This window comes from Camelina sativa, chromosome 10 (assembly GCF_000633955.1).
Source record: "Camelina sativa cultivar DH55 chromosome 10, Cs, whole genome shotgun sequence".
Taxonomy (NCBI): domain Eukaryota; kingdom Viridiplantae; phylum Streptophyta; class Magnoliopsida; order Brassicales; family Brassicaceae; genus Camelina; species Camelina sativa.
Genome location: NC_025694.1, coordinates 17,111,563 through 17,123,030, shown reverse-complemented (window position 1 = coordinate 17,123,030; position 11,468 = coordinate 17,111,563). Strand labels below are relative to the sequence as shown.

Genomic DNA, 11,468 nt, shown 5'->3' with positions numbered 1-11,468 from the left:
ATAGCAAAAGAAAAAATCTGACCGAATCTATCTGTTAAATTTAACTGAATTTATTTGTAATTTTAATGAAATGTGACCAAATAATTCAAACATCAAATAGTAACCCAGCTGACTAATAAAATTATTAATTTAATGTATATAATACAATATTGTATAATAGAAAATTTGAAAAACCTTTTATAAATAAAATATAAATAATGAAATTATTACTATAACTTCCGGTGAGTTACTAATTTTGAGAACCAAACTTTATATGATAAGATATATATATATATATATATATATATCACTTTCTTCTTTAATATATTAAATATTTTTACCGTAAAATTATTTAGTAATTATTTATTTCACACGTAGGTGCCAGTTGTTATCTGGTACCATATTAAACTCGGTCAAGTTTGTAATTGATGACCGAGTTAGTAATATATTAAAGAAGAAACAATTTTTTAAAAATGTTTTACAAAATTGACATGTGTCACGCTTTCATGAGTTACTAATTTTGATATGTGATTTTTGATCATTAAAATTGATATGTGTTGGTTTAGGCTGTGTGTTGTTTTAATAATGAATAATTTTTTTTCTCGGTGTAAAAACTCGGTCATCAATTACAGTTTTCAACCTTGGTAAAACGATGCATAAGATAATTGTAATCTCTTATTATATTTAATTTTGAAAAAAAAATTGTTAATCCTAAAAGAAAAAGAATTGTAAATACACCCCTCTATATAAGCAAATAGATGATGACATATTTTTCACCAAACAAAATAATTTCTACTAGCTTTGTTTTTCTTGGTCTAATTTTCTTCTTTGTTTTTTATTAACCTTTTGGTAAATGGAAGATTAATATATGCATCTTCTTTTTCTAATACTGTATTTTAAAATTTATTGTAGTAGTTTTAGATTGTTTATTTAATTTATATTTTCATCTTTGAGTTATTTGAGGTTCATAAATTACTGTGCTTATAATTTTCTACTATTTCTTCAATTATGTTAAAATAATTTTCTTCTAATTTTTAACCTTGACTGGTTGGTCATAGATCTTTTTTATGTGCAAACATAATTGTTACCATTCGTTCAATCTCAAAAGAAGATAAAGATAAAGAGAAGAAGGTCATGAACCTAATGCTTGGATAAAATAGGCTAATCAAATACAAGCTTACAACAAACATAGATAGATTGGGAAAACATAAATCGTTGTTGCTAGATCTATAAGAGTTTGGAGACAGAGGCTACATCATGGTGTGTCAAATAAAATTCGATAAATACATTACAAAATTTAACATTAATTATTATTAAAAAATTTGTGACGTTGGAAAATTGTCTTTACTTTTATTGGTTACTAGAGCAAGCTACTTTTAGATAACTAAAAGACGTGAACATGTTCTCTCCACACAAGAGGAGGGCAGAGCCAAGGTTTTCTCTATAGTAGAGGAGGTTGGACACAAGGTTATCTCCCCAAGGGAGGAAGGTGGGGGAGGTTGGATGCAAGGTTATCTCCCCAAGTGAGGAAGGCAGAACGAAGATTTTCTCCATGGTGGAGGAGGTTGGCCGCAAAGTTCTCTCCATAAGGAAGAAGGGCAGGATCGAGGTTCTCTCCATCGTTAGTTATACACTATTGTGATTTAATTTATTTTTTAATCAAAATGTTTTTTTGAGATAATAATTTTAGTAATTAAAGAACCTATGTAAAAGTGAAAGTAAAAGACATATAATAGTTGGCTTAATTTGTTCATATAAACATTTTCTAGGTAGTGGTAAATAATAAATTTATAACATACAATATCCCTAGGTGTAAAAAATATACTTTTAATGGTAACATAAATAAAAGATTTGTATATGGATATAAATGTGTATTATAGGAAAAAGAAAATTTATAAATAATGTACAAGAAATTTTAATATATTTTTATTAAATTTAATTTTATTTAAAAAATTTTAGACCCGCACATCGGACGGGTCCTTATCTAGTATGTATATATTTTAAACACCATTTAGTTATATTAAGAAATGATGTAATAGAATTCCAGTTTTTTTATGGGAGATTTTATATATGATGGTTATTAGTGAGGTGTTTGCTATTTAAAAGGAAACTAGGGATTGGACCCGCACATATGTGCGGAGTTAATTTTAAAAGAACTAAGTTTGCAATTAGGTATGGACTATGCAGGGTTACATTTGTAATTATGAATGTTAAAAAATGTTATTAACATTCATAATCCAACTTTGTACCAATTTATTTTCAGTTTGGTTTAGAAAAGAAGATGATTAGATTTAAGAACATTAAAAAATAGTAAGAGAAAGATATTATATCTGTTTATGTCTGTTTCGGGAACCCGTCCCATCCCATATACGGTATGTCCTGTTCTTTTATCTTATAACCGTAGTTTTAATAATATTTTATCAATTTGAGATTGTATATGTTTGATATAAGATTGGAATCACTCCAACTTAAGATCACACAAGGATCAAGAGATTCCAAGCTTATCTTGCGGAAGGTGGAATTCACGAGCTGGCTCTGAAGCACTCTCTCGTGAATCAAGGGGTGCTACGATGGATAGATGGGTGATTGACTCGCTCAATCGGTGGGATAATTGACTCGCTCGATCAATGAACGAATGAAAGATGTTGAATCACTCAACAAACTTAATCTGCAGGATTCTGAAGCACTAAGTGAATCACTCACAAAGAACTAAAGAACAAAGCAATACAAAGACTCAAACTTTGTAAAGAAGAAAACGTTTCTATTACTTTTTAAAATGATCAAGGGTCATTTACAATGAACGAACTAATGAGCATATATAGGCTCAACTATAGTGTTCTAAAACAAGAAATAAATCGCAACAATTAATGAAAAAAATGATCGTTAGACCATTAAGTGTAGAATCAGTCCAAATAAGGCAAGAAGATGTGCCTTGTATATCGTTAACTTGGGGAGGAAGTGGTGACGTCTTGGAAGCTTCTTAGGCACTTGTGGAAACTCGAATATGCACAAAAATAAAATAGGAAGTAGTCGTTGTGCATTGATGACAATTAGGTCCGAAAAAGGCAAGTAATAATAGAATTGAATCCGCCTGATCCAATGGCTATTATTGCGTGTGAATATCCTCCAAATATTCTCTAGTGGACGTAAAGGCTCTCATGGGTCCCATATGTATATTTGAGGCACGTCCAAGTAAAGGCAAATGGAAGTTTCCTTATCTGGCTCCAAGTATATCAACGAACATGATTCAAAGGGTGGTTTAGACTTGGGTCTTCTCATGGATTGTTTTCCATGGGCTGGCGACTTGTGTTGAATCAAATAGGGGTGTGGGCTTCCTCTAAAGCTGGTCCAAGTGTCAAAAGGCCGAAACTCTTCATAGCTTGCAATGATATCTGATTCATCTGCGAGTAGTTCAAGTCCATCAGCGAGTAGTTCAGCATGTCTGTCAGCAAGTAGTTCAGCAGGTCCAACGAGTAGTCCAACAAGTACTTCAGCTATGACTTCTTGTGTTATTTTTGAATCAGATGAATGGTAAATGATTCCTTGATGACTTGGTGTTGCCTCATTAAAAACCTTTCTAGGTAAACCTAGTGGGAAAAACCCTAGACAAGGGAAAAAAAGTGCAACAGTCATATCTCAACAATGAGGTGATTTGACATGATGATGCTTGATCCCTCTTGAACCATTGGACTTCTTAGGGTTAATTTGATGATGAATAATTAACCCTTCTCTTTGTGCTTGATCAGAACTCCATTTGGGAAAAGATTCTCCAAGATGCTCTTCGTGGACCGGTTTGGTGTGTGGACCGGTTAGTTCGCCATGCTCCCGGTTTGGTTTAGTTCTGATGTCCGCATCATACCCTCTCCCTTGAAAAAGTTTCGTCCTCGAAACTGTACAATCTTTGAGCAGGAAAGATAGGATCACACCACAGTTTTGATCCGGTATCATGGTTGATTGTGTAGCATGCTTAGCTCCTCCTTGAGGTGCGCCGCTGGGTCCCCTTTTCCCTCATAACTTGTGAATTTTATTTTTCCGGTATCCTTGACGCGGACTCTGGCTATAAGGTCGGAGAAAGGGGTTCGCTTTGACTCCTCGATTAAGCGCGAGATGTCTGCATCCGATTGAATTTCGGACTGGACGCATAGACCGGAGCGTGGTTCTCTTGGAGGACGCCTCCTCCTATTGGGGGAGAGGCCCGAATTGGAATTTCTGAAGATCCGGCGATGTCGAACCAAACCGAGGTGTGTTGTTTCCCACTGGAGATGGTGTCGCCTGAGGAGTCGCTTGTGGTGGGAAAATGTTATCAAGAGTTGTCGCGGCCGTTACCTACTGCGGGGTGAGTGGTGGAACGGTACTGGTGAAGTCTAAAGCTCGCTGCCACAGATTTTGTTCGGAAGAAAGCAGATCGACCCGATCGGCGTAAGCTTGATGGGAAGCCGAGAGATCGGCAACCGAGCTGGCGACAGTTTCCAGGCGAGTAGAGACTTGCCCTTCCAAACTATTGAAGCGTTCGGTCAGAGCGGCGGAAGCCGCTTGCTAACGGTCGGACTTTTCTGTCAGATCCTGCAAAAGCTTTTGGATTATTTCCAAAGTTACCTGGTGGGAAGAGTCGTGAGCCATGATGATACTTGGCAGGGTGTGGATCTGTAGGCTGAGTTGGAACTAGCGAGAGTATAGGTAATAATCCCCCTCCTTCTAGCGCCAAATGTGAGAACTGAAGTTCTCCCTTCTACCTCCGGAGAGTTACTGGGCGGGGGTGCTTACCACCGATCTAGTTCCGAGCTGAATGATAGAATAAAGTTTGCAATTGTGAAGTGAAAGTAATATGTTATTGGTAGGCAAAAGTTTTTTCGACCCCCCTTTTACAATCACTCGGTTCCTACTTATACTTACAATCAATCATTAATTTTTCTATTAAATCCCACACATTTCGCGTTATTTATTGTAATTGATTGAGGGAATCTTTGACCGTCTCCCGAGCTCCGAACTGTCCTCAACCGCACTTCTCCTCGTCCGGTTCTTCCCATTTAACGTTTAATGGGCTAGTTTTGCCTATAACTCCGGCCCATGTTCCCGAATGGCTGGGCCATGGTCCAATTCCTTGAAGCGAATGATCGCGGTACCAACAATTATGTAGGCAAGTTGGTCTGTTTGGCAATACGGATATATGTCATGTTTTTTGTTTTGTTATCCTTAAGTGTGCTCACCATTTAATAGTATAGATTGTTGATAAAAATGTGTAGGTCATGCAAAATAGGTGAGAGGCTGTTGTGTGTGAGTGTGTGAGATATGAGACTTATGTAGGACCCATTTGTGAGTTAAAAAATTGTGATAATTATTCAAATAATTGTTAATATAATCGTTTTTAAAAAACTTCTCAAATACAAAAAATATATATTTTTTTTCTTTATAATTTGATATGTATTTTATTTAATAATTTATAAATATATTATATATATCTTATGTATTTGTACACTTTATTAAGTGTACAGATGTCTATACACTTTATTAAGTGTACAAATGTCTATACACTTTATTAAGTGTACAAATGTAATTTGTACAAAACCATTTCTGTACAGACATCTGAAAGTCTAAGAATTAAACAAATTATATTTGTACATTTAATAAGGTGTATGGATATAAAATTTGTAAAATATATTTAACATTATCAAATAAAATCATCAAACAAAATGCATAACAAATTTATAAAGAAAAAAAAACATAAATTTTTATATATCTGAAAAATGGTTTTTAAAAAATTCATATTATCAAAATATTTGAATAAATATACATGATGGACTGTGATGACAAAAGAAAAATAAAAAGAAAAAAAATGAAAAAAAATTTTCCGTATTTCTTTCTCTCTCTCACGCACACACCATCCCCTTCCTCTTTCTCTCTCACAATTGTATCTCACACAAATTCTATCTCCTAGGGGGCATAAAATCCATACCCGAATACCCAACCTGGAATCCGACCCGAAAAACCGGGTTAGAGTTGGGTAAGAGTTTGCCTATAAAACCATGTTGGATTCTATTTTCTAATATTTGTGGGTTCGGGTTAGGATCGGTTAATACCCGGTACCTGTTTGGGTACCCATAAACCCGATCATATAAACATATTTATAATATTTATCATTAATATAATGCAATTATCCCATAATTATGATTATAATTTTGAATATTTCATTTAGTTTTATAGCTAAATATCAAAAATAATCAAAATATCTAAAATATTTTGTCACATAAGTCAAAATTTAACTAAATTTATATAAATTTAATTAATTTTAATTATATTTTTTCGGGTACCTGGTAGTTTGAGTAATAATCGGGTTCTAAAATTTGTAACCCAAACCGACCTGAACCCGATAGTACCCAAACCAAACCGAACCCATATATCTAAAAAAACCCAATGAGTTTTATTTTTCTAAACCCGTTTACCCGAACCCGAATGGATAATACCGGAATCCAAACGGGTTACCCGAATGCCTAGACTTTGACTATTTCTCTAATTATGAATAGTACATTTACTATTTTTCCAATTAAGTTTGGAAAATATAGTAAAATGCCAATGATCTTTATATTATTTATGTAGGTAATTTACATTTAAATGTATCAATTGGTTGGTCAACCACAAAGTGTGCCATGGTGTTACTTTTTTGTATGATTTATTTATTTTTATATATTAGTTATTTTAAATATAATGATATATTTAAGTTTAGTTAAAACAGATGTTAGTGTTTTTAAATTTGAAAAAAAGACATATGTATTAGTTTATTATTAAAGATGTTAAATAATTTTATGAATTTTGGATAGGTATCAAATTCTCATGCAGACATATGTCACTCTCTAGTTAAAAATTTTAAGAGAAAATAAATTCTACTTTATTATATAAGATTTTAATGTATTTATGAAAATTGTCTCTATTTTTAATTTGTTGTCACAATTCAGAAACTGTAACTATTTTGTAGTACTTTTTTCAATAGCGGTTTTTTACCATTATATATACGTTCATTATTAATTTGGTAATGCTAATAGTGTTTTCGGATATAATCAGTATAGGTGACTACTGACTAGTTACTAGGGTATAATCTTTAGAATAAATAGTACTAAAGTATTAGCTTAAAATAATTACTTATTCAAGTAATGAATTATTTTACCCTTAAAGAAAAATCACAAAGAAATAACTATTTATTTTTTCTTTCCTCATTTTACCAATCTGGTTCCTTCTTCAAGAAAGATCTTTATAACCAAACAAAGTCACTTCGTCTTCCATCACTGAAACCCAAAAGAATAAAAAAAATATTAAAAGGAAAAAGTATGTCTCTTCTTCTTCTTCTTCGCCCCCATCTCATCCTCTATCTTCTCATCTTGACGGTGGTTAACGGTGAAAGCCTCCGAGCAAGATTCTACAGTGAGACATGCCCTGAAGCTGAATCCATAGTAAGAAGAGAAATGAAGAAAGCTATGATTAAAGAAGCAAGAAGCGTTGCTTCAGTCATGCGTCTTCAATTTCACGACTGCTTCGTCAATGTAAACACAAACCACACCATAGAATCTTTCTCTTTCTCTCTTCTTGATTTCTAACTTTGTTTCTCTCTTGATGATTAAATAAGGGATGTGACGCTTCTGTGTTGCTTGATGACACACCACACATGCTTGGTGAGAAACTATCACTTTCCAACATCAATTCACTGAGATCTTTCGAAGTCGTTGATGAGATTAAAGAAGCTTTAGAGGAAGCTTGTCCAGCTACTGTCTCTTGTGCTGATATTGTTATCATGGCCTCTCGTGATGCCGTTGCTCTAGTAAGTAGTTTCTTCGAAAGTTTCTCGGTTTAGCGACTTCGGTTATGTAATTTTGGTCTTGAACAACCAGACAGGAGGACCTGACTGGGAGGTGAAGCTAGGGAGGAAAGACAGTTTAACAGCGAGTCAGAAAGATTCAGATGATATCATGCCGAGTCCGAGAGCCAATGCAACTTTCTTGATTGATCTCTTCAAAAGATTCAATCTCTCTGTAAAAGACATGGTGGCTTTATCAGGGTCTCACTCAATTGGTAAAGGTCGATGTTTCTCCATCATGTTTAGGCTTTATAACCAATCCGGGTCTGGTAAACCTGATCCAGCTGTCGAACCAAGATACCGGAAGAAGCTTAACAAGCTCTGTCCTTTGGGTGGAGATGAGAATGTGACCGGATATTTGGATGCAACGCCTCACGTTTTTGACAATCAGTACTTCAAAGATTTGGTATCAGGGAGAGGGTTTCTGAACTCTGACCAGACTTTGTATACGAGTAGAGAGACGAGAGGGTATGTGAAGATGTTTAGTGAAGACCAAGCTGAGTTCTTCAGAGCTTTTGAACAAGGGATGGTGAAGATGGGTGATTTGCAATCTGGAAGACCTGGAGAGATTAGGTTAAATTGTAGGGTTGTTAATAGAAGGCCTAGTGATCTGTTGTTTGACTCTTGAATTAGAGAGATGTTATGATTTCTAAATAGATGCAAAACTTTTAATACTTACATGCAATGCCATAATATTTGAATTTCCACAAGTTGATTGTGAACAATAGTACCTGTTGAAGCCTGCGGTTGCAAACTGGAAACAATGTCGAGTCAGTGAAATCATACAAGTATCCAAAATCACAAAACAAGGAGATTTAGTTTGTCTGAATTGTCTGTGAACATGTAATTCTGAGGTACACAAAGAAGCTTAAAATGTATATTACAACATATCAGACAAATGCTTACCCCTGGTGACAAGTTTGGAGACATACTAAGAACTTGGACTCTGTTTTTGTATGCTGCTTCTTCAATAGAACCAACTGAGTAAGCCTTTTCTTGTTCCTTTTCCTCTAAATACCACACAAATGTGTCAATAGCTTCTACATTTAACCATACATTACATACAAGTTCCAATTACATAAGCAACAGAGCAGTTTTGGAACAGAAACAAGTCTGTAGACTAACTAATCGTCGCACGCACGCTGTTGTCCATAGCATTTTACGATGAAACATTACATATGAGCAAAACAAATAATACAAATACTCAATCTAACCATCCTCAGGATACCAACTTTTATAAAGATGATGCTCACAATGTTAAACACTAAGAGGGGCTAAACAACAACAACAAAAACCCACAAATTTGAGAATTTGACAAGGAACTCAACAGAGAACGTCAAAATGTAAAACATCTCAAACCATCATAATGAATAGAGAGAGACATGAAAGAACAAAGCTTTTGGCTTATAATGGGATCTATGATTTGATTTTCAATACTGAAACTTGCAGATTTACATACAATTAGATAAAAGTCTATGTGAGAGTTCAGAAACATGGAGATTTACCTCCACGAAGATGTCTCACAATCGCCGGAAATCAACAAACAGATGCACCACCTCCGTAATCTCGCGGCGAGGCTTGGCCGGAGAACTCATTGTAAATACAAACTTTGGGTTTGAACATAACTGGGCCGAATACTGATGTAAGGCCCAATTTAACTGACGATCAAACCGGTTCAAAATTAGACGAAATGTTCCGGTTTAAGGTAGCGTAGGTGATGTTCATTTTTGGCCCATTTTTTGTATTTGACTGATGTTCGTTTCTATATTTTCTTTATTTAGATGCTCAATCTAAATGCAGTTTTGTTTGTTTTGCTTTTATTTTTATGAATATGCTTATGCATCCGAATACATGTAATATCAAAATGACTAAAATATATAGTATTATAAAATTTGTGATATGAGTTTTGAGTGTAAATTACTAGTGTTAAAAAAAGCAGTCTAGAGCGTGCTTACACACCCATACACACATAAACCATAGAATTAAGAATTAAAATTTTGGATTAGGCGTTTTAAATATTATCAAATTTATCAGTTTATCACAACAAGATTAAGATTAAGAATTTTTTGGTTACTAAAAAGAAGAAAATAAAATGGATACTCATTAAGGTTAGGTGTATAAAAAAACAAATGAAAAGGACGAACATATATAACATTCTGTAACACTGTACCGATCTTAATAGAACAATTGTCTGTAATGCATATTGTCATAATATGTACGTACCAGAACAAAAGATGGAAGGCTACAATTATAAACATAACAACTCTAGTTCCCTCATGTGATATTTTCTTGACTTATGTCTCAAATTTGGACCACACAGGACCATGTGAATTTTCCCTGCGGTTTATAAACACCCAAATGTTATCATCATCTCCACGATCCTCATCGTCATCATCATCATCAACGACACCAATACCAACACCAACACGTACCAACAAGAGAGCTTACCATATTATCCCATGCACACAAGGTAAAGGTTATGAAGCTTGATGATACTCTTGGCTAATGAACTAAATACTTTAACAATTTCAAGAGTTAAAAAGGAAAAAAAAACTAATAATCAATAATGCTGACCAAAGCATCTCATTCAAAAAAAAACAAAAATGCAATCAAGTCATACAAAAATTGCAAAGAAAAGGCAAAAAATTAAAAGATTTATCATTATTATCTGTGACAAACACATCTATAATGATAAGCACTATTGATAGGGTCATTGCCTTCGACTGGGACTTGCTCAGCTCTGCATTTGTATCTGCATCCTCTGCACTCGTTGTACGTACAAGTTGGTGCCGTCGACCCTATCATATTCCTCCTCGAATTCTGCTTTGAAATATTTTTAAATTAAACATATATATATATATATATGGATATATATAGTACTGTATTATTATACAGCTAAATCAATTATAAATTGATGGTTTACTTATAGTAATTACTTATAAAATGGGAATTTACCAGGATATGCACTTGTGAGAGAAGTGAGACCGTATTTTCGATAGAACGAGGTCTTGAGGCTGGTTTAACAAACAAGAACACACACAAACGAGAGAATTCGAAAAAAAGAAGAACAAAGTCACTTCGTTGTATTGAAATCACTTATAGACATATTGAAATTTATAAGATAGAATAGGAAGGAGATGGGTGAAGAAAGAGACCTTGAACTACATAATTTCCAAGAAGCAAAGCAAAGAGAAGAAAGAAGATGGATATGCATCGTAGCTTGATGTTCACCATTTCATGCTTCATCCTCTACCTCTCCGTCTTCTTCTTCTTCTTGTTTTTATTAATTCTTCTTCTTGCTTTATCGTATGGACCAAATGTTTTGGAGAGAGATAAGTTTGTCAATTTGGCTGTAAGTTTTGTCTTCTACTAATCATCTAATGGTGAGGTTTGTGCACACGTAGAGATAAGAGTTTTAAATTGCAGAGGATGAGTTTTCACTTTTAACCCACAAGATTGTAAAAGAGAGATTAAAAAAAAACATTTAACTCTTCTCTTTCTTTTTAATAACCAAACATATTTATCTCTTTTTTTTCCTTCGGTCAACATACATCTAACTCTTCTAGTATTTTCTTTCATACACTCTTGTCTCCCTATCTCATCTGTCTTACATCTAATAATTAGAAATTATTATTTACTTTTTGTC

At 34.0% G+C, this 11,468-nt stretch overlaps 1 protein-coding gene and 2 long non-coding RNA genes across 3 annotated transcripts; 1 reads left to right on the top strand and 2 right to left on the bottom strand.

Moving 5' to 3' along the window:
* LOC104719164 (peroxidase 17) lies at positions 7,229-8,527 on the top strand. Its single transcript, XM_010437026.2, has 3 exons — positions 7,229-7,511; positions 7,595-7,786; positions 7,857-8,527. The coding sequence occupies exons 1-3, from the start codon at positions 7,299-7,301 to the stop codon at positions 8,448-8,450; spliced, it is 999 nt and encodes a 332-aa protein (XP_010435328.1). The 5' UTR covers positions 7,229-7,298; the 3' UTR covers positions 8,451-8,527.
* Positions 8,486-9,417, bottom strand: LOC104719165. Its single transcript, XR_002033592.1, has 3 exons — positions 9,328-9,417; positions 8,729-8,832; positions 8,486-8,576 (listed from the first exon to the last, which is right to left on the bottom strand). It is a non-coding gene; the product is annotated as an uncharacterized LOC104719165 (long non-coding RNA).
* LOC104719163 lies at positions 10,326-11,258 on the bottom strand. The gene is made up of 3 exons (XR_756534.2): positions 10,978-11,258; positions 10,778-10,836; positions 10,326-10,642 (listed from the first exon to the last, which is right to left on the bottom strand). It is a non-coding gene; the product is annotated as an uncharacterized LOC104719163 (long non-coding RNA).

Coding starts and splice junctions, on each gene's coding strand:
- LOC104719164 (XM_010437026.2), top strand. CDS start 7,299: ATGTCTCTTCTTCTTCTTCTTCGCCCCCATCTCATCCTCTATCTTCTC. Junction 7,512..7,594: donor TTCACGACTGCTTCGTCAAT/GTAAACACAAAC, acceptor TGATTAAATAAG/GGATGTGACGCTTCTGTGTT. Junction 7,787..7,856: donor CTCGTGATGCCGTTGCTCTA/GTAAGTAGTTTC, acceptor TTGAACAACCAG/ACAGGAGGACCTGACTGGGA.